The sequence below is a fragment of the Megalops cyprinoides genome, chromosome 19 (assembly GCF_013368585.1).
Source record: "Megalops cyprinoides isolate fMegCyp1 chromosome 19, fMegCyp1.pri, whole genome shotgun sequence".
NCBI classification, from domain to species: Eukaryota; Metazoa; Chordata; class Actinopteri; order Elopiformes; family Megalopidae; genus Megalops; species Megalops cyprinoides.
In genome coordinates, this window is record NC_050601.1 from 3,143,290 (window position 1) to 3,164,451 (window position 21,162).

The following is a 21,162-nucleotide window of genomic DNA, read 5'->3' on the forward strand; positions in this document are numbered from 1 at the left end:
ATGATTTTTTTTAAAACTGCACTGGATGCATTCTCCGGCTTTAGCTGTATGTTTCATTAACATTCTTCAGGTGTTTAAAATTTAACGCTATTCTAAGGGAACACTTACACCTCACATTTTGCATCGCAGTTTTTTCTTGCAGTGACGAAAAGTACGCAACAGTGCGCACTGACACTGCAGTTGTACGGGATATTTCTATCTCAGTGTGTAAAACCCCGCTCTGTATTACGACACTCAAACTACAAATTTACTACGCACTGTATCAAATCTGTGCGAGGGTATTCGGCTAGCTGAGCGTTAATTTCTGTCTGTCTTATATCCCCACCGTGTGGCGTGTATGTAACAGTACAGTAAGGCTTTAAAATTCACCGCAAAGCAGGTGGCTGTCAGACCTTATAAGGAAGTAACATTGCTGCACTCGTAGGCAACCAACAGGTGTTATACATCGAAAACTGTAAATATGAATATAAAATAGTTCCAACGGGGCAGGCACCACAGCACAAGTTATATCATTTGGAGCTCTGCTTTTAAGAGTCAATGGCTTATAAGAATCAAATCCTCCCAGAGAGATGTGGAGTGAAATATACCACTTCTGTTCGTCCTACAACTTGAAATATTAATTGAAGTATTATTATTCATATTTGTTTTTTCATAGTAAATAAATAAATGTAAAAGTTTCCTTTTTATAATACGATAAAAGCAAAGCCGAATGCATATAAAAAAAAACTTTGGTGAAGCTCAACGAAACCGAAGGGACTTCGAAAATGACGTCAGTTTGGCTGGAGTAACCGAACACCTAAGATCTGTTGACAAGTTTTTCCAGTTTGTTGAAATATTTGGTTTGCTGCGTGGATGAAAGCCGGCAACCTCCGCTGCTGCTTCTACACGCCTCAACCAAAGGACCCGGGTCTATATGCTTTCTCTTAACAAAATGCGGACAAAGTTTCATTAACTCCCTTCGGCTGAAAGGAGGAAATGCACAGGAGGAAATGGTTCGGGTAACCTACTATCAAATGAATATAGTAGGTCAAATAAAATAAGGAGAAGGCAACTCAACACTTCCATTTAAGAGGGATTAACAAAAACGCATCGAAGACAGTGGACATTAAGGTAAGTACTTTTAGACTTACTTCGTTTCTAAACGTTAGATACAGTTTTGTTGCATTAGTGCCCTGTCATTAAGGCATATTTCTGATTGACGTAGAATGAATGATGACGCATTTGAATGTTATGATGTTTTCTCGTACCTTTGTGTACATTGCGTGGCTGCCTTTGTTTGCTCACGCGAAGATCTTTTCTTGTCTGAGTTACAGTGATCTGTCAGTTGAGAGCGAGTTACTCAGGAATACCAACCTTTCCTTTGCTCGCTCTTGAAAAAAAAAAACTTTCCAGACCTCATATTTATAGGCTGTAGATATTAATCTCTAAACTATTATGATTTACAAAATCGGCAGAATAGGGATGATATATTAGGGCTTGAATATAATCGGCTTTGAATTTATAATTCGCTCTCCAGTTGAATACCAGGGGCAGTCTACTACACGTTCAAAGGTAAGTGATTGTGGGCGTATCTATCGGGAAAGAACGTTACGTGTCTTCTGCGTGAAGGAGCTTTCGCGTATTGACGATGAAACTCCCTCTTTACCTGGTGTTTCAGGGAACATTGAGTAGGGCACCTTTCCCCTGTGTTCGCCAGAAACCTAAAGCTAGTTTCCTGAGCCCAAGGACTCGTTACAGAATTGCTCTGTGGTTATTTTAACATATTACGCAGGTCTTTGTAGAGGGCCAATTAAGCTACGTTGGAACCTGCTCTGGTACTTATAAGCATTGCAACTACAGTTTTGAAAGAGGAAAAAAAGAAAGCAAAAAAAGAGTATTTGCTTTTTTCTGAAATGTTGCTGTCCTCTACCAACGTGGTCTTGTCAAGTTTTTATCATAATGTTTCCTTTTCTGTTAACTTGAAGTAGGGGAGTCCCAGCTGTGTGTGGGTAAGCTGGACTGTGGCCCACTGCAGCAGGGGAACACAGTATAAATCACAATGGAGCCCCAGACAGAGCGCTCCCTACAGGCCAGGTGCATGACGGCGTGTTGCTCCCACTGCACCCTGAAGGCACGGCTGCCGATCCTGGGGTGGTTGCCCAGGTACCGCCTGGCCTGGCTGCAGATGGACCTGATCGCTGGGGCCACGGTTGGGCTGACCACTGTGCCCACTGCGCTGGCCTACGCGGAGGTGGCTGGCCTACCTGTGCAGGTGAGTGTGTGACACGCCTTTTTTTTAAGAAGTCAAAATTCTGACCTTTTAAATTAGCAGCATTACCTGTCCTGTTTGGCTCTGAGGTAGCTGGCCTACCTGTGCAGGTAAGTGTGTGACATGGCTTTTTTTTAAAGAAGTTTAACTCAGATATACCTGGCCTACCTGTGCAGGTAAGTGTGTGACATGCCCTGTTTGGCAGAAAACCAAACTTCTGACCTTAAAATCAGAAGGATCACCCACATTGTTTGGCTCTGAGTTAGCTGGCCTACCTGTGCAGGTGAATGTGTGGTATGCCTCATCTCTCAGAGTGCCAAACGTCTGACATTTCACTGACCTTTAAATAGCTACTCACCCTATTTAGCACATCCTACATGTTTATTTCTCCAAAAGTTCAGTAAATAGGAGAGGATGCGTGCATAGCATGACTCCCTAAAACTAATGCAGTCGTAAGAACACCCTAAAGATCACGGTTCTTATAACTGCTTCCTGTGAGGAGAAACCGGTAACAAAATGTTGCTGTGCTGTAGCGGTTAACGAGTTAGACTTACGCTGTGGAGGTTGCCGGCTTCATTCCCAAGTGGGGCACTCCCATTGTCCTGTTGAAGTTTGATATCCTGAATTCTTTCTGTAAACTGTGTGAATTGATACTTATGTGGAATGGAATTTATTCATCCACGACTATGCAGAATTTGGTCATGAAGGATGCCATAATGTCTCGAGAGCAATCCTGGGACATTTTTCCATAACTGTCCTCCCTGAACGTACTTGCTCCCCCCTGCAGTCTCCTTTTGATTTGTAACTAATGTATGCTTTGATATGTGGCAGATGAGAAACGCATTGGCAGGATCAGGTCAGGATGTTCTGTATTTGAATCTGAATAATGCTTTTTAGAGGCACACTTCATAGGGCAGCTTGTAAAAGATTCCCAAAGGGCTGTCTCAACATACAGTGTGATGGTAAGCACTGTGGCTGTGCTTCCTCTGTCATGACTTGTGTTCTTATGTTATAGCTATTTAACTATACCAACTGAAAGTACAATGTGCAATTAACCTCCCTATAATTGTACATTGGAAAATGGCATACTTCTTTATAATATGCAGTCCCATTTTAATCGCATTTTGAGTTTCAAGTGTATGCTGTTGTTAATTTCCTGTTGTCCCCAAAGTCCAGAATATGTGCTGTACTGAGGAGTTGATGGTATCCTCATACCCTTCTGGATGTGCCTGGTGCTTCATTGCCAACAGTCAGCTTCCGCTTCCCAGGCACACTCCCCCTCCTCATTGTCACCAGCTCTGCTTGATGTTGGCTTCCATCTGATTCTGAGTAGCCCTGTTCTCTCTCCCTCTCTCTCTCTCTCTCTCCCTCTCTCTCTCTCTCCCTCTCTCCCTCTCTCTCTCGCCCACCGGCCCACAGTACGGCCTCTACTCTGCTTTCATGGGCGGATTCGTCTACTGCGTTTTCGGGACGGCGAAGGACCTGACGCTGGGCCCGACGGGGATCATGTCCCTCCTGTGCGCCTCGCACGTGCACCACGACCCCGTCTACGCCGTGCTGCTCACCTTCCTGTGCGGCGTCATCCAGGTGATCATGGCCATGCTGAGGCTGGGTGAGTGGCGCTGGGCTCGGGTGGCTGCGGGTTCGAATCCCAGCTCGGGTCACCGGTCCTCTGCGGTTGAGAAAGTTGTTTTTTGCTGAGCAGCTGTGCTGAGCTGTGTTTCGACCCAACTGCATTATGTCAGAACCCGCCGCCTGCTGCTTGGAAGTGGTCTTACCCTGATTTACTGCTTGTGCAGGAACACAGCACTTAGAGAGTCTCGTGTGTTGTGGGTGGCAGTGTAGCATAGTGGTTAAGGAGCAGGACTTGTAACCAAAAGGCTGCCGGTTCAATCCCCGCTGGGACACTGCTGCTGTACCATTGGGCAAGGTACTTAACCCACAGTTGCCTCAGTAAATATCCAGCTGTATAAATGGATAACATTGTAAAACAACTGTCACCTGTGTAAGTCACTTTGGATAAAAGCGTCTGCCAAATGAATAAATGTTAATGTGTTGAGTCGTCACACTATGCAGTAAGTCAGATTGATGTGCACACTTATTATTTAGCTGTTTTGCCTCTTGTGTTAAGCATTATTATTATTATCATTGTTATTTTTATTATTATTACCAACATTGTTATTGTAGTTATTAATAAAATCAGTGATGTCAGTTTGTTAGTTGCCTAGTCAAGTCAAACTTGGGTGACCACATAAGCACAGAAATGAGGAAATGAGGAGAGCTTTACTCAGCTAGCGGTATTTACTTTTGCAGTGGCTAGGAACTGAGCTAATGCTGTCCTGTAGCTCCCTGTAGACTTTCTCAGCTCTTTCCAGTCGTCGTAGCGATGCATTTGGTCCTTTAGAGTAGAAACGTTTTGTCGTTCGTAACCCAGCTGGCTGCTGACAGAGTCCAACTCGCTATGCTCCTCTGCAGGGTTCCTGTTGGACCTCATCTCCCACTCGGTGATCAAGGGCTTCACCTGTGCCGCTGCGGTCACCATCGGTGTGGGACAGCTGAAGGTAAGGGTTGGGGGGTGTTCCTCTTCACTGCAGCTGTCCGTTTAAGCAATTGTGGTGGGGCTTTTGGCAAAGGAAATAGAGTAACATTCTGCCTTTCTCCTTATGGCACTTTGAGATCCTTAAAAGGTACCGCATGAACAAAATTCATTGTAATTATTGCTATTATTAGTGAAAGATTTCTGTAGACAAAGTGATGTGCTGCTGCTAAGCTACATGATCTGCCAAAACACAACTGTGTACTGCTCCTTTACTGAGTGTGCAATTTTTCCCATCTCGTGAGTAGAACATACTGGGACTCGGGGATGTTCCGCAGCAGTTCTTCCTGCAGATCTACCACACGCTCCGCAAGGCACCCGAGTCCAGGTAGGTTTCCATACCGTACCCTTTTCCCTTTTTCGGGCACCCCTCCTCCACTCCTCCACTGGCCCAGAGGCAAAGGAATTACATTATATTGCATTCATTTATTAGATGCTCTTAGAGCTAGAGTGACATACAGCACAAAAGAACTAAGTTTAGGTAATCAAGTTGAATGAATAACAGTGTCAGAACAGGCTAACAACACTCCCAGACCAGTGAGTGTGAGCATGACACTATTCACGCACTATCACAAGTTAACTTCTGCAACCTTAGTAGACAAGGAAGGTGAAGTATACTACCTTACATCACAGTCACTATATCACCGATATCAAAACACATCCCAGTACTGCACACAAAATAAACAACTAGTAAAACAAGTAGCAGGAGTTCTGAGGCAGAACCAAGAGGAAATCTGAAGAGGTGGGTCTTCGGTGCATCAGAAGATGGCCAGTGATTCTACCACTGAGGGAAGGATGCATTCTGATGGTGCTCTGGTCTGTCCCTCCTGTGGTCAGGGTGGGCGACGTGATCCTAGGCCTGCTCTGCCTTGGCCTGTTGGTGGCGCTGGCACACATGAAGAACTCCCTGGAACACGGGTCAGGGGACCCATCAGGCCACATCCTGCTACATGGCCTTGCCACAGGTAAAATCCTTGTGTCTGCTGGCTTGAGTAGCTGCCGTCGATAAAACTACCCTTTTCATTAATGCCTCTGGAGCTTCCTGCCAAAGCACCCTCGGGCTCCTTTTGTATGAGAAAGAGAACTCTGGAAATGTTTAAACTGTAATGGCCATCTACCGGCTGGGTGCTTGGTTCATCCATTGGTTGGTTTGTTGGTTCAGTCATTTTTCCTGGGTTTAATATTTGAATATTTTCCACCTTTCAGAATTCTTTTCCAGAGAAGGTCAAATTAACTCCAAGCCATAAATATGACATGGGTGTTTAATGGCAACAGTGTAGTAAAAGGAAGGATACTCTTCAGGGAGCAGAATTAAGTGTCACTACATTACATTATATTATTTAGCATTAGCATTTAGCAAGTGCTCTTATCCAGAGAGACTTACATCATTTGCAGTTTTTTACAATGTCATCTCTTTGTACAACTGGATATTTACTGAGACAATTGTGGGTAAAGTGCCCAGAATTGCCTCAGTTGCCCCCCAGTAGTGCATCAAACCGGCAACCTTTCAGTTAAAAGTCCTGCTCCTTAACCACTATGTTACACTGCTGCCCAAGTGTCCCCTGAGGACACAGTGTATGCCTGACTCCTCTCTCTCTCCCACTCCTTCAGGACGCTGCGCCCTGGTGGTGGTCACAGCCACCGCCGTGGCGTACGCCTGCGAGGTGTCCGGGCACAGGGTGTTCACCATCATGGGCAGCACCTCCCAGGGCCTCCCGCCGCTCAGAGCCCCGCCCTTCTCTGAGACCACGCCCGATGGTGCGGTGATCACCTTCGGGGAGATTGCGCAGGTACGAGGCAGTGAGCCATGCATTCCTGAGGCAGCCTCAAGGGAAACTGCAATAATATATTTGTACAGTAGGCTGGTAGAATTTTTCTGTTGTATGCACATCAGGTTACATATATTTCTGACCTATCAGTGTAATTTTCTCCTTGGGCATGATTTTTCATCATCAGATGTGGAAACACACCCTTCAAAAACAAGGATAATCTCTTTTTGCCTTTAAAAGTCAAAGCCCTTAATTTAAAAATTAAATATTTGAGAGGAATGTGAACATTTTCAAGATTAAAGTAAAAAAAAAAAATTCCAAGATTGAAGTTGAAATTTTGAGAATTGGAAAAAAAATTGTAAAACTTTTGATTATAGTTTAACATTTTTGACATTTAAAGCAAAGATTATTGGGTAATTTTTTCCCCATGTGGACCTAATGCTGTTTGCACGGAGAGGCACTTCTTTGCCATGTCTTTGCTGGTGGCTGTATTCCAGTTCCTCAGCCTGGGACAGGTTCATCATGAAGCTCTCACACCAGCTAGCCACTTCAATGTCAGACTCACCTGTTTGCTCGCTGGCTTGACCAATTTAGACCCCCCCATCCACACACACACACACACAAACACATGCACACACACACACACATACACACACACGCACATCTGAGAGTAGTAATGTTTTGAAGAAAGCAGGATTGCTGCCCTATAGGACCAAAACTGTCCGCTCGATTGCCAATCCATAAAATACTTTCATAACCTGTGCTTTCAGACTCTGTAGCTTCATCTGTCTGAAACAAAAGAAAGAAAGAAAGAGAGAAACAAAAGAACAAAATAAATGGAGAAAGAAAGAAAGAAAGAAAGAAAGGGAGAAAGAATCCAGCACTGTTCCCAGCATAAGAACACAGTGTTTCTTCAGACGTCACTCCTTGGTCTGAGTGCCTTCTTCCAAACCTCAATGGGCTCCTCTGTGCCTGTGTCCTTGTGTTAGGATCTAGGGGCAGGCCTGGTAATTATTCCACTTATGGGACTGCTGGAGAGCATTGCTATAGCAAAGGCCTTCGGTAAGTATATTTGTCATTCACCTCCCCAAACAAAAGACAATATGTTGTAAATATTTTCTAGAGAGTATTATTTTTAAGCTCAATCAATGTATTTAAAATGTTTTAATTGGTGCCATTTTGATGTATTGTAATATGTTTCTGCTTTGAATTAATATATTTTAAATGTATTTGCAATATAGTGTTGGGCTGAACAACATATTTTTTGGTGTATTATGACGTATTTCATTGCTGTATGAGGTAAAATCAGACTGCCATGTGCTTGTATCTCCTGCTTATATTCGCCTAACTGATATATCAAACACAGGGCACAAGTAATATCTCTCTAGCTCTATGGGTGTGCAATCAGGGGATTAGATTTTTAAAAATATTTTGCATATTCATATTTATGGAGTGTCTGTGGGTGGACAAAACTAATCAAAATCTCATGTTGTAACTATTTTAAACTTTACTATTACAATACTATGCTATACTATTATATACTACCATACTCTTACAGCTTAACTAATATGCACACCTTTACCTTTCCTCTTCCACTCCAAGCCAGCCAGAACAACTACCATATCGACACAAACCAGGAGGTCTTCGCAATCGGTCAGTACTGAACATCTACACTGTAATCATTCTACAGTAAACAGTGTCTTGGGGTTCATGACATGAGTGCAAACATTGGTGTCACTCAGACTCTGTATCCCACACGTTTCTGCAGGCCTCACTAACATCCTGGGTTCCTTCGTCTCTGCGTACCCCGTTACAGGCAGCTTTGGAAGGTAGGCAAACCCCAGAGAGCTGCTCTTTTTAAAATGTATCTATATTCATGGATAATTTCCTTATTTCTGCTTTTGTTGTTGTTATAGCCTCCCATATTTATGATGAATGGGAAGCAGTATATCAATAAGCAATATCAAGTTTTTTAGCTGTAATTATTTCAGATATGGGCAAAATAATGAACCGTCCAAATGGCTTATTTTTAACATCATTATATTCTTATGATCTCATGCGCTCATACTTGTGACATACATTTCTGACATGGTTGGGGTATAGCATTCTGTACCAGTGGGGTACGGGGTTGAAACCCAAATGGTGCCTAGCTTTAAAACACAGTGCAGTACATTTGCATAGAAAGTGTACTGTAAGATCTTAAAAAGCAAGCAAGGTAGTATGTAATGTAATTATAGTGGGTGGATCGCTGTAGGTAAATGGAGATCCATCTATGAAACAACTCATATAATTACTAAAAATTCTTTTATGAGTCTGAGTTCTTTGGCCAGTCCCTTTTGGGTGCCAGATTTTGTAAGTTTCTAAAGCGGTGCATGACTGCCCCCTCCTGGTGTGATTGTGTCCCTGCAGGAGCGCAGTGAACTCGCAGACTGGGGTGTGCACCCCAGCGGGGGGCGTCGTGACTGGTGAGCCAACACAAACGCCTGCGTTTCGCATCACAGCGTGGGGAACGGGACATGCACATACTGCACGAACATGCCCACACACGTACAGCAACATCTACAATATGAGGGAGATGAAGTAGCACTGACAGAGGAGCAGCCTTAAACACTGCTGTTCCTTCCACTAATTCCTTTACTGCGTGGTATAACAAGAACACAACCTTTTTGACCCATACTGTGTCAATCAGCCCAGCACCTGGAAATGGATGATCGTGCATGTGTCTTTTTCTGGACAAAATAACTAAGCAATATCACAGGCCTCTTTGATTTGATAGGTCGTGAACCATATATCTGAAACCTTATTGAGAAACCTTGACAGTCACCCCCCTCGCCCCTACAGGTGTGATTGTGCTGCTCTCCTTGGCCTTCCTCATGCCGCTCTTCGGCTACGTCCCCAAGGCCGCCCTGGCTGCTGTCATCATCTCCTCCGTGGCCCCCCTCGTGGACCTTAATGTGGCCCAGGAGATCTGGAAGGACAAGGGTGAGTGTGGCCAGAGGGCGGGATCCAGGGCTACCCTCATTGTGACATCACAGTGAGGTGGCAGGCCGTGGCTGTCTGGCATTCTCTCACTGGACTGCTTGCTCTGCAGTCCTGAAGGTCACGAGGTCATGTTCCTGGCCCAGGACCAGAGTCTTGACCACCGCAGAAAAGAGGGAGGACACTGTCAAATAAAGGAACAAACAAGTGAGGCTTACTTTACTATTCAACCCCACGCTATTTTCCATTCCTCTCCACAGGGCTGAAGGAGCTGCTACCTTTTGTTGTGACCTTCCTGGCCAGTTTCTGGGAGGTGCAGTACGGGATTGTGGCGGGAGTGGCTGTTTCCAGCGTGCTCTCTCTGCACAGTTTCACAGGACTGAGCTTTAGAAGGACTCATGAAGACTCTGGGTCACACAACTTGTGACTTGTGTGAAAAAAATTGAACACATTTGTGCGTCTCACGCATTGGCCATTTTTCCTTTCCAAACTCTCACGCTGTTTCTGATCTGAAACTATCAATGTCAGGTTGCGTTCCTGAAGATATTTCTTTCATGAAATTCCACTAAACGCCTTGGGAGAAACTTGAGCAATGCAAACATGCATTGAGCAATGCAGACGGGTTTATGAGAGTTCCACTTTCGTGTTTACTGAAATGTGCTGAAAGCGTGAAGGAATGGTTTTGAACTTTGTACGTTTTGGATGCACAGCATGACAGGAAACTACAGCTGAACCTTTTCAGCAGGCAAATAGGCACAAATACTGTTCTCCTGGTCATATGTGCTAAGGAAAGAGCGTCTGTGAGGTGGCACTTGCCTCCCAAGCACACAGCAGTTTACCCATCACAGGGGTGGGCCCCTTGTATTGTCTGCATGGTACTGCCCTCATGTTGCCTATAGATGGGGCCCAGGGGGTTCAGGTGAGGCCACACCTGCATGTGGCAGAGCACGGCCATGTACGTCACACAGCTCCGTGTCACCTCCAGCCCTGCATCCTTGCTGCCATTGTGAGCCATGTTGCCTTATCGGCCAACCAGCAAGGAGGGGGTTGCCAACGTTGGTTACGGCAGGGCACCCAAAATCTCTCTTCAGGACTGCAAGGTTGCAGGCTCAATTCTTGCTATGGACTGCCATTATAGCCTTCACCAAGATACTTAGAATGAATTATTTTGGTAGGCAACCAGCAGTGCAAACATATATGTACAATTCAAGCTGGTAGTGTTTTTTTTTTTGCACAGAGGTGTCGGCCACACAAGTAGATATTGAAACGTAACAAAATGTCAGAAGGGAGGAAGCACGTTTCCGTTCTCTGCAATGTGAGCCTGTTTCAGCCAGTGGGTCTGGATGCGTGCCTTGAGGGTGCTGTTGCTGCAAGATGCTGTCACAGGGTCATTAGCCACATCCTGGATGATAGAGCACTTTAACTGGAGTGAGTGTGTTGGGCATGTAACGATGCACCCACAACAGTTCTGAGGTTTGTAGGTAGGCTGTACAGACTGGAGAACTTTCATGCTGGTATTTCATAAAGTGCACAATATTCTGTACGTTTGTCACATTTATTGTGGGGTAGTAAATGATGGTGATTATGATGATGCTGCTGCTGATAATGAGGGTGATGATGATGGTGATGAATGATGATGGTGATGGTGATGATGGCAATATGTACAACCAACTTGTCTGTAAGGATCAGAATTTCTTCACCTCCCTTGAAGTGCTTTGTTTTTATGAATGGAAAGGTGGGTACACCCAAAGATACAGAAGTCTGTACTGTAATATAATAAATAAATGTATACTTTATACTTAACACTGATCTTGCATTGTTGAACCTTAATTTCTATCATTGCACCACTCATATTTAGTCATATTGAATAGTGAAACCCTCCAAACTCTTCAGAAAACTTCCTATAATTATGAGTCCTTAGCACTGTGCATAAGCTCCTGCATTTTTACAGTCTGCACTACAAACACCACAGAACAGCCTCTTCCTAGATTTCTGGACTTATGTGTCTATTTTTTTCCCCCTTGAATCAATCAGATTTCGTTTCCCCTAAATTCACAAGGAAAATAAAATCTGATTGATTCAGGCTAAGGTTAAAGTGCTGCAAAACCCACGTCCCCCGCCAATACTGTATTCTCGCGTATGGAACGTAATGGTTGCACATCAGAGCGGCTGTAGACGTCGCCGTCAAAGAGACAGGGAAGAGTGGAGTGAGGGGGTGGCGGATGCTGAGTCAGGGTGAATGCAGGGAACCTTCTGGAACCTGGGCATCGATCCACTCGGGGTGGTGATAGGGACTTCCCCATGAAGTCTGCCAGCTGGCCAGCCCATAAGTATGTGGACAGGCGTGATATGAAGGACCGCCTGAGATAAACGGCTGTTTCTCCTCGCGGCACGGGAGTTCACCTTCCATTAGATTTCTGCGCGCCTTCTGCGATATTTAGTTTTAAACATAATCAAAATGGTGAACAAGCACATGAAAAACAGCGCGCCAGGACTGCATAAAAATAGGCTATACAACATACTAGCACTTTTTCTGCGTGCTCTGTTGAGGAGTGCACTCAGGAATAGCCCTATGCAATATACCCTGCTAATTTCCATAATAAAATCTGATTGATGCCCCAGTGTTCAAGACAGGATAAAAACAGCCCGAGAGTAAAATGCCTTTCGTTTTTTATGGAGGACGCTCATATAACTCATTGGAAATTCCCCGGACCTATTCTTGCTCGTTGGAATATTAATAAGGCGGAAGCCCCCCTTGGCTAGACTATGGTGACGATCCGAAAGGGAAAGCTGCATCAATTGTTGACGCCCGTTCGTGAAACGAAACTTTTCCTGTTTAACCAGGAGCTCGTGTAGCTATGTGGAGATGACTGCGCAGAGATTTATCTGCAAACAGCGTATTCCTGAACGAAACCCGGAAATCGTGCTATTCTCCAAGGTAGCTATTGTTAACTAATTAATGTTTGCTCTACCGTTATGTCAAACCTTGTCATCGCGAACTTCTGCCCACCTGGGTATTTTAATGCAGTTCATAGCTGTACAGTACTCTCATTGCGTCTTCCTGTTTATACAAACTACACGACATTATGCTGATATACTCAATGAAATGTTTGCAGTTATACATTTTGGTACTGCAATAACTACCATGTTGCAATTGTGATTTGAAGAATTGGTCATTGGCTACCTGTCGTAATGTAGCCCGCTATCTAGCTAACTAGCTACCTAGCCTCGGTCCCTATCAGTTGGTTTCTGTATAACGAGGCCTCAATGTTGCAATCTACAGTGCCTTGCCGAAAAGTGCGTGGACAGCCTTAACTTTCTACCCGGCGAAATCGTTTGCTACATGACTGGTTAAATAATTCGCCAGCTAGATGCGTACACTAAGTAACCTGTCAAGAGATGACGTCGCACAGGTAGAAATGAATATCCACTTAACTCTCAGGGTAACTCGCTGACGCTAGATATTTGATATTAGTACAGCGCCGTAGCTGGCTAGTCATTCGTTTGCTACACGGTGTGACACTGGCATGGAGGCTGTCAGACTGACAGCTTGCGGTGAATCAGAGAAATGACTTTATTCTCCTTTATTTTAAAGAAGTGTGTTTAGGTAAGTAGGTTAAATGTAAAGTTAACCTCTTGAACGAGCGTACCAAACAGGAAGTAACTGAAAACTAAGTATTTGTATGGGCGTTACGGGTTGGCAATCGGCTTACAGTGATTGGCTAGTTTGTCAGCACCCCATTTCCTATTGGTTAATGCGTCACATCAATGCGAATTGTCTGTGAAGCGATTGGATATGGTTAGTATTGAGCGAGAAGGAGACTTCGTGCTCCTCCAACATGTCAGGTGTAGGTTCAGGATAGCAGTTTAACAAAAGTCGATAACTAGCCAGCTAATTATATCAGTAAGCACAGTATTTGTATTCGCTGCATTGCGCTGTATTGCACAGCATCGCACCGTTTGCTGTGATCCGGTAGGTAGTTACGGACTAGCTAAGGTAACGTTGTAGCGTAGAAGGTGGATGGGTCTAGCACCATGCATTTGGTTGGGAGCTAGCTGTTTACCTCCTAGTTACAACACAGCGTGCAACTCTAGTTTGTAGTCCTATTACGTCATTGGATGAACATAAGATTGTTGAAGCTGCTTACATGTTAAGATGAACTGTTTCACCAGTCAAATGTTCGTTGGTAAAGTTAGGCGGGGTCGCCCAAATGTCAGCAGAGCAACCCAGGTAGTAATTCGCGAATCATTTCTAGACTCCTCATCATGGAGTCCTGCAATTCATTATTGTTATTTTCTGATTCATTACAACATCTCCAGCCAGCATCTCCAGGCAGGGGTGAAACTGGAAGTCATTTCTTCGCGCTAGTCGTACAGCGCATGACCTAATGCGCGAGCCGTCTTCTCCTTTGCAAGGAAAACGAAACAAAAGTTAGCTTTCTTTTTCTGAATCTCAAACACAGACCTTAGACGGGGGAATTCAAGATGAAGTGCCCGGCGTGTGATCATGTTTTGGTGGAGGAAAAAGCCAAATTCTGCAGCGAATGTGGCTTCAAATTGCCGCAAGGTAAGTAATGCCCTTTGTTTGTTATGGAAACTGTGCAAAACCTGAGGTATTCTACGACACCTTGCTTTTCACCAGAACATCTAAACTTTTGCGACGTACCATTCGTTAGTAATGTATGTTTCAACTTTGACAGTTTTATTAGTACTGTTTTGAAAATAAACTACAATAATCATAATATGGGTGTTCGTGGATATTTGGGCACTTAGCATTGAGGAGGAGGGGGGGGGGGGGGTGTGACTGTGATGTGTAGCAGCAGACTGGTTGGTCATATCAGAACTCCGATATTAATAACGGCCGGTTTTTGGTACCATAAAGTGGGAAGAATGATAATTTGAACGACAGCGGTGTAATGAGTCAAACGCCGTATGTAAAACAAACATGAAGTGCTGTGTAGTGGAATGGCTCAGGAACCCCGACTGGAAGGATGGAGGTAAAGCTCCGGCACAGGGTTAGAATTCATCCGTCTGTACCAGCGATAGCGGAACTGTGTGGGCCCTGACATCTGACCGGCGGTCTGTAGATCTTCTCATTGTATAGTATATGTATGCAGATTCAATCTATAGTCTGTAGTAATTTTATGTAACTCTGACAATCAGCAATCATGTGTTTGGACTTTAGTCGTTTTGGTTAGTCGTCAGTCACGTGTCTGGGGGTCCTTTTCCCATCTTCTCCTGCGACGTATGTCATCTTTGCTCTGCCAATACTACTAATAGTTACTACTAATAGTTATTTTGAAAAGGGAGCTGTAGTGTGTAAAGTGGAGACTCGGATAGGATGCTTTAAGGTGTGCCGTTTGTTATTTTTCATACCACAAGTACATTCACATAAAAATGGTTTTCAATAAAAACATGTTTCAGCAGAATTTAATGGGCCTGCAGCCTGTTTTTGGGGTTCATTTTAGAGACCCCCTGTACTCCTAATTGCATTACATGTGTGGGGGATGGGGCTTATACAGCGAAATGCTAACGGAGACCTCAGAGTGGGTGGTGGAGATGCTGATTCAGAGGTTGACAGGCACTGACACGAATTTTTCAGTGCCGGTCAAAAAGCGTAACCCCAACATACTGATCGAAGATCGAAATGTGACCTGCTGTTTTATTAATGAACAACGATTCGTGTGAGAAGTATCACATTAAGCATGATTGTCTGTTTATCTCTCTCTTCTGTCTCATGACCCTGCAGCAGTGTTTTTGCAAACAAGCTTTTTTTTTCTGTATCAGTTGCAGCTCAGTCTCCACAGGCACCTCCAGTATCTGTGGAACAGGGGGAAAGTGGATCAGGGTCCAAGGTGGAAGAAGAGGAGGCAAACAACAACCCGACAGCTAATGCTTCACCGAAACGGCCGAACGAGGACGCCAAGGAGAACCCAAAGAAAAAGGTTCAGAGCTGATTAACGTGTAGTGATAAAAAAAGCAACGTTAAGTATGAGGAATATCCCAGGTCATCAAGTGTTCTTAATGGATCTTAATGCAGTTTTATAAGGCTTTGTGAACTCTTTATGATCTGTTATTTAAAATCTGTCTTACTGAAGTGACTGGATTAGCTTTTGAAGGGTATATGTTCATGGTTGGGACCACAGAATGCTGTTTGAATAACTTTGCAGGTTTAGGGTTTTTTTTTTTTTTTTTTTTGGTTTAGTAACTGAAAATAATGAAAAGTTAGAAAAGAGTTAGCTGGGAAGACATTTCTATGACCGAAAAAGAGGACGTAGTGCGTATTTTTAACTCCTCCTCTCCTCACACAGAGAAAAAAGAAGAAGAAAAACAGGAAGAAGACCAACGATAGTGAGGACCCTGCCTCGCTGACCTCCGACCTCTCCGACATCTCGCTGGTCGACAGAAAAAGTGAGAAAATGCAAGATGGGGCGGGGTCGTCTGACAGCGAGAGCTCGGTCAGCGCGATGGACGAGAGGCCCGATTCACTGCAGGACCAGGGTGGGGCTACAGACGATCTCACTGAAGGCAGCCCATTGGATGAGACCGGTGCCCATCAGCCGTGCGCCGCGCCCTCACCCAGTCCTCCCGCGCAGCGGCCCCACGCAGACGAAAGCCAGTCTGCAAGCGAGGACGCTGTCCAGAGCATGGAGGAAAACGGCGAACCCCAGAAGCCTGAAAAGCGATCCTACAAGGCAGCTCTGACTGCCACGCCCGCTCCTCCCTCGAAATCGGGGGCGGATCCCCCCAAGCACCCAGGTCCCTTGAGCAAGGAGGAGGGGACTCCAAAGGCAGCGAAAAGCAAGCAGCAGGCAGACAGCGACAAGAGCACAAAGGGGAGGAAGGATGCGGTAAACACGCAGCAGGCCGCCGCCGGTCAGAACGCCAGCCTGGACCAGAACGCCAACGTGACGAATCTAACCAAGAAGAAAGGCCCGGCCTCCCAACAGAACCAGGAAGCCAAGACGGGGCCTTCGGGAGACAAGAAGATGGTGTTTGGTCCTCAGAGCAGGACAGAGGTAACACAGTGACTTATTAATGTTGTGTTGGTAGAGCCCATTTTAGAAATGAATGATAGGATGGATGCCAGTTGGTTGAGCAACCAGAAAACCTGAAACCCACAGATACATGTATACACGTGTGTACTAACACACATATATACGTAATATACATACATACATATATACATAAATAAAGAATGGGGATGGCTGTTTATCATAGCAATTAGGGAAATGGACTAGACAGAACACAGACTTACAAACTTGAATCCCAGGTGGCTACTGCAGTTGTACCCTTGATCAAAGATACTTGGCAGGTAGCTCATACTGTTGGCATTTTTGTCCCCTTTTCCCAGCAGACCCCCAGCAGGGCCACGGGCGGTGGCGAGCCGAAGGTGAAGGTGGAGCAGGCGCAGGTACAACGGTCTGCCAGCCCGGCCAGAGCCTCCACCACGAGAGCCCAGACCCGAGGGTCCCAGAAGGAACAGAGGGACAGCCCGAACGAGGACAGTGAGGCTGTGGCCCAGAAACAGGACGTCCCACCACCCAAACGGTTGCCTGAAAACATTTAACGACCTTAAAATTACAACAAACAAGTTATTTAAGTGTGGACTTAGCGGATGTCTGCTTAAAAATAACTTGACGTAAGATGGAAAATTGCAGGAAAAGGTTTTGTTCTTGAAAATAAGAATCGGAAGGTTGTCATTGATAGCAGTACAAAAGGTTTACGGGCTGCCAGTTAGATTTCATGGCCCGACAAAGATGACAAATGCTATAGATTCACACTCTGCTAGTTTTAAAAGGTATCATTGGTGCACAAGACCAAAAGGCACCAGTAAGTGTTAAAAGGAAGTTGTATTATAAACAGCTTTGAATTGCAAGAATAGACCTGTTTATTCAGCTTGAGGAAAGAGTGACCCTGGACCATGTGAGCAGTGTGGCTTTTCACATTTTCACTAGCCGTTCACAGGGAAACTGGAATCATTCTCAATATTATCATCTATGTGTTTCTTTTACAGGGAAAATTGCAATTAAACATTGATATAATTGACAGTACTTATCAGATAATACTCATCAGATTAGTTGTATTTGTGTTCTTAAGCAAAGGCTTGTCTCTGACACAAGTCCCCAGTTACAAAAAAACAAATTAAAACATCAGTCAGTGTGCTTTTTCTGGGACACCACTCAACCAAAATGTACTTTCTCAATCTCTTAAAAAAGGAAAGAAGGGAAGAAAGGAAAATGTACATTTTGAGAAGGGTCCCTGGCCGACATCTTCTGTGTTTCTGTGCTGTGTTACGATTTGGCGGCTCACTTTTTTCATTCTTGTCCTGTGCGTTTCAGGATAGCCCCAGCCAGTCAGCAGATACCTGCTAGCGAGAGGCTCACCATCTACTTCCACGCTGTGCTCTCGAAGGACTTCAAGTTTGACCCGGATGAGGACAGAGTGTTTCTGCGTGCAGGGGGCAGGATCGGCTCCTGGGACTCCAACAGCGTGGAGCTCACTGTGTCCCGGTACATTTGATTGACAGCAAAAAGAGCCATGAATGTGACAGGGGACACCAACCTTGGGGGTCACTTGTTGTAGCCCAGCATGTCTATGTAGCCAAAACATGTAACTGTTATTAAAATACGGTCTTAAGATCCCAGTGTGACTGTTGACAATATTTTAATCAAAAACTGAAACTCGTGTATTTTTCTTTTTTGTTCAGTGAGAAAATAGACAGGTTTAGTGCTGAATGGATATGGTTTTGAATCATGACAGATGACTCACGCTATCAAAGGCAACATTCAAAGCAGGGTGTAATGTGGAGTGTGTCTACAGACAACGCGCTCTGAACACAGAGTGCGTGGGTTGTTAGCAGTGATTCATATGAGATTAGAAGTGACATGTCATTCAGCATAGACATAGGGCGCCGTAAACCGATGGTACCTTCTCTTCACAGGGATCTGGGAGATCATGGGTTTTTTGTGGAAGGAAGCCTGGTGACAACCAAAGTCACTGCAGCTGAGATTTCCATACCATACAAATACCTGGTCTATAAGAACAAAAAAGAAAAGTACGAGTATGAGTATATCTATAAACTGGACACAGAGCAAACAACCAACAGATGTCTCTTTATCAACCGTCATTTGCTCAGCGCAGAAGGTATGTCCATGCGTTTTTTGGCAACTCAAAAATGATCTCATAAAAGGCTATCATTATTTAGGTTTCTCCATTTCCTTGTCTGCTTGTCTGATTTCTCTTCAGCATCAGATCAAATGACCTGTTTGCACAAACGCCTACACACACCATATTGTTTGTATGTTGTGACACAGATGCAGATATGGTTGGGTGTTCTGTGTATATGCAAGAAGCTTACAAAACATTTGTGTTATTTTATTTGGTTTCCAGGTGAATGGCACCAATATGACGACATCATTTGTTCCGAGCCGTCCAAGAATGTGCTGAAACGCCTGAAAGAATATATGTGGCCTGATCAAAGGAGGAAAGTTGTCCAGGGCCGAGAGATTGCAGGCAACATCATGCTGGAAACCATCTTCGATCTCCTCCGCAGTTGGAGTCACATTAACGTTAAGGCGTTCATCTCCCAGCTTAGCCAGTTCCACCAGGTCTTCTCAAACCCCTTTGTGTATGAAGAGACCCATAAAAAGTGGTATTCTTTAGACTACGGTGATAAAGAGGTGAGCAAACATCAAGTTCTGCCTTGTCAGAATGCTGGATAACACCCTGGCAATGAGGTGTATGTCCGCCAATGGCAAACAATAAAGATGGCTTGTTTATGACAGCTTGCATTTGTGCTGCACTGAAGTGCAACTTTCAGGAGTGAAGATCAGCAGCAGCAGTTAAAATGGGAATTCTGTGAAATCGGCACGGAGAGACTTATGGTCATGTGTTTGGTCAGAGCATTTCTAATTTTATTTATTTTATTTTTTTTTTTTAAAGGTGAACAGCCTGCTGAAGCAGTTCGTGTTGGAACATGTGACTCCTCAGCTGGAGAAGGCTGGAGACAGGAAAAGCGCCTTTATCCAGGACCCCCTGAAGGCTGCCATGATCACGCTGTACGTCTGGAGGAGGTACAGCTTCAAGCTGGACAACGGGGAGCTGTCCCGCCTCTGCACGGCACTGTGCCTGCCCAAACTGCCCAAAGAGGAGTTCATCCCGTACTGGACAGATTTCGTCCAATCGTTCTCCTGTGTGAAAAGGTAGGTGCATCACTTTTGGTTTCTGATTAAAAGGTGTCAGCCAGGCTAACGAGTAGCCTGTGCTCAATGGGTAGGGCTTTTGCTTTGAACGCCAGCTGAGCTCTATGGCCCACGTTCGTTGCTGGCTGTATCATTGCTCTTCGATGGCCGCGACCCTGCAGTGGTTGAACAATTTGGCTTCTTCCCAGGGATGGGATTGGGTGGGTCAGCCCGAGTTTGTCTGCCATCGCACACCAGCGACCTCTGCTGGTCAGTCAGGTGCCAACAGTCTGCCTGTATAAACACGAAGTGTCTTCCTCAGTCATGTATGTGCAGGCCTGGCATGGGGACTGTGGTGTGAAACCAAGCAGTGCTTGGCATTGCTGCCAGAGAAGAGTATGTGCCTCTGACATCCCAGATTGTTAGCGGGGGTTTTGACAATGACCAGCATCTCTGTAATGCAAGTAAGCACTGAAAATTGGTAGATAAATGGGGGAGCAAGTACTGGCTGAGAAACAGAGAGGGTCAGCCTTTAGGCCAGGGGTTTACAACCTTGATTATGGAGGGCTGTGTTTGTCTACAGGTTTGTATTTTAGTCAAATCCATCATTGCTAAATTTTGTGACTTTTGGCAGACTAATTGTTTTAAAATAAACAGTCTTGCATCATAGGGTTAAAGTTCAAAAAGTTTGTGGTTTATAGAGTGGGCACACACACATTTGCTTCAAGTGAATACAGTAATAGTTTAACGATTCACGGGTTAAACTTTAAGATATGGAATGGCTGTATTTTAATAAAGTCTTTCCCTGTTTCCTTTTATCTGTTTTGTGTGCTTTCCTGTTTCCTCCCTCCCCTTGGACACCGTGGTGGAAGAAACCATTATGAAAGGGCGAGGGGGGGAGATGAACGTTCATTGATTCACTGACGTGCGGTCTCGTCCCCAGCTTGTCAGATGTGGTGGCGGGGTTGGTCACCACGGTGAAGTCAGAGGGGATGGTCCGTTGGATACTGGCCATCCCGTTGCTGCACCTCCTCAAGGGGTCCTCCACACCCTTTGAGCCCGTCACTCCCACCTCCAACCCAAAGTACGACGTGACCTGGGCTGGCCTGGAGGGACTTAAGATGGGCAGTGCCACGACCACCACAAGCCAGGACAGGAGGTGCCATCACCAGTTTACGTCGTCATAGTATCTAATCAACAGTTAATTTCCTTTTGAGGCTCTTTAATGGACACCCTTATCCATTACATAATTTATTTTCATAGCTGACACTTTTTTCCAGTGTGACCTGCATAGTTACATTTCATTACATTAATGGCAATGCATTAATGGCAATTTGCATATGCTCTTATCCAGAGTGACTTACCTAGGTTAGACTTTTTTTACAT

General features: G+C 44.8%; 2 protein-coding genes across 4 annotated transcripts in view; both read left to right on the top strand.

Moving 5' to 3' along the window:
* Window positions 1–859: 859 nt before the first annotated feature.
* Window positions 860–11,196, top strand: LOC118794926 (sodium-independent sulfate anion transporter-like). Its single transcript, XM_036553216.1, has 13 exons — window positions 860–1,110; window positions 1,965–2,251; window positions 3,668–3,860; window positions 4,724–4,809; window positions 5,093–5,172; window positions 5,682–5,809; window positions 6,456–6,634; window positions 7,603–7,675; window positions 8,216–8,266; window positions 8,382–8,442; window positions 9,023–9,078; window positions 9,455–9,595; window positions 9,853–11,196. The coding sequence occupies exons 2-13, from the start codon at window positions 2,039–2,041 to the stop codon at window positions 10,017–10,019; spliced, it is 1,428 nt and encodes a 475-aa protein (XP_036409109.1). The 5' UTR covers window positions 860–1,110; window positions 1,965–2,038; the 3' UTR covers window positions 10,020–11,196.
* Window positions 11,197–12,409: 1,213 nt separating this feature from the next.
* Window positions 12,410–21,162, top strand: part of rnf213a (ring finger protein 213a) — a 46,503-nt gene continuing 37,750 nt past the window's right edge. The window contains exons 1-10 of one of the 3 annotated variants that reach the window (XM_036553389.1): window positions 12,410–12,530; window positions 14,056–14,159; window positions 15,380–15,537; window positions 15,904–16,611; window positions 16,947–17,143; window positions 17,935–18,105; window positions 18,537–18,739; window positions 18,986–19,275; window positions 19,538–19,797; window positions 20,720–20,935. In XM_036553389.1, coding sequence (XP_036409282.1) covers window positions 14,078–14,159; window positions 15,380–15,537; window positions 15,904–16,611; window positions 16,947–17,143; window positions 17,935–18,105; window positions 18,537–18,739; window positions 18,986–19,275; window positions 19,538–19,797; window positions 20,720–20,935 — 2,285 coding nt within the window. In that variant the 5' untranslated portion in view covers window positions 12,410–12,530; window positions 14,056–14,077. Of the gene's footprint in view, window positions 12,531–13,432; window positions 13,497–14,055; window positions 14,160–15,379; window positions 15,538–15,903; window positions 16,612–16,946; window positions 17,144–17,934; window positions 18,106–18,536; window positions 18,740–18,985; window positions 19,276–19,537; window positions 19,798–20,719; window positions 20,936–21,162 lie in introns of those variants that run through there. The other 2 variants (XM_036553391.1, XM_036553390.1) reach the window with 2 other exon arrangements.

What these genes read in the sequence shown, in the direction of transcription:
- LOC118794926 (XM_036553216.1), top strand. Translation starts at nt 2,039, where the DNA reads ATGGAGCCCCAGACAGAGCGCTCCCTACAGGCCAGGTGCATGACGGCG. An exon ending in GCTACATGGCCTTGCCACAG is followed by an intron (nt 5,810 to 6,455) that starts GTAAAATCCTTG and finishes CCACTCCTTCAG; the next exon opens with GACGCTGCGCCCTGGTGGTG. An exon ending in GGAGATCTGGAAGGACAAGG is followed by an intron (nt 9,596 to 9,852) that starts GTGAGTGTGGCC and finishes TCCTCTCCACAG; the next exon opens with GGCTGAAGGAGCTGCTACCT.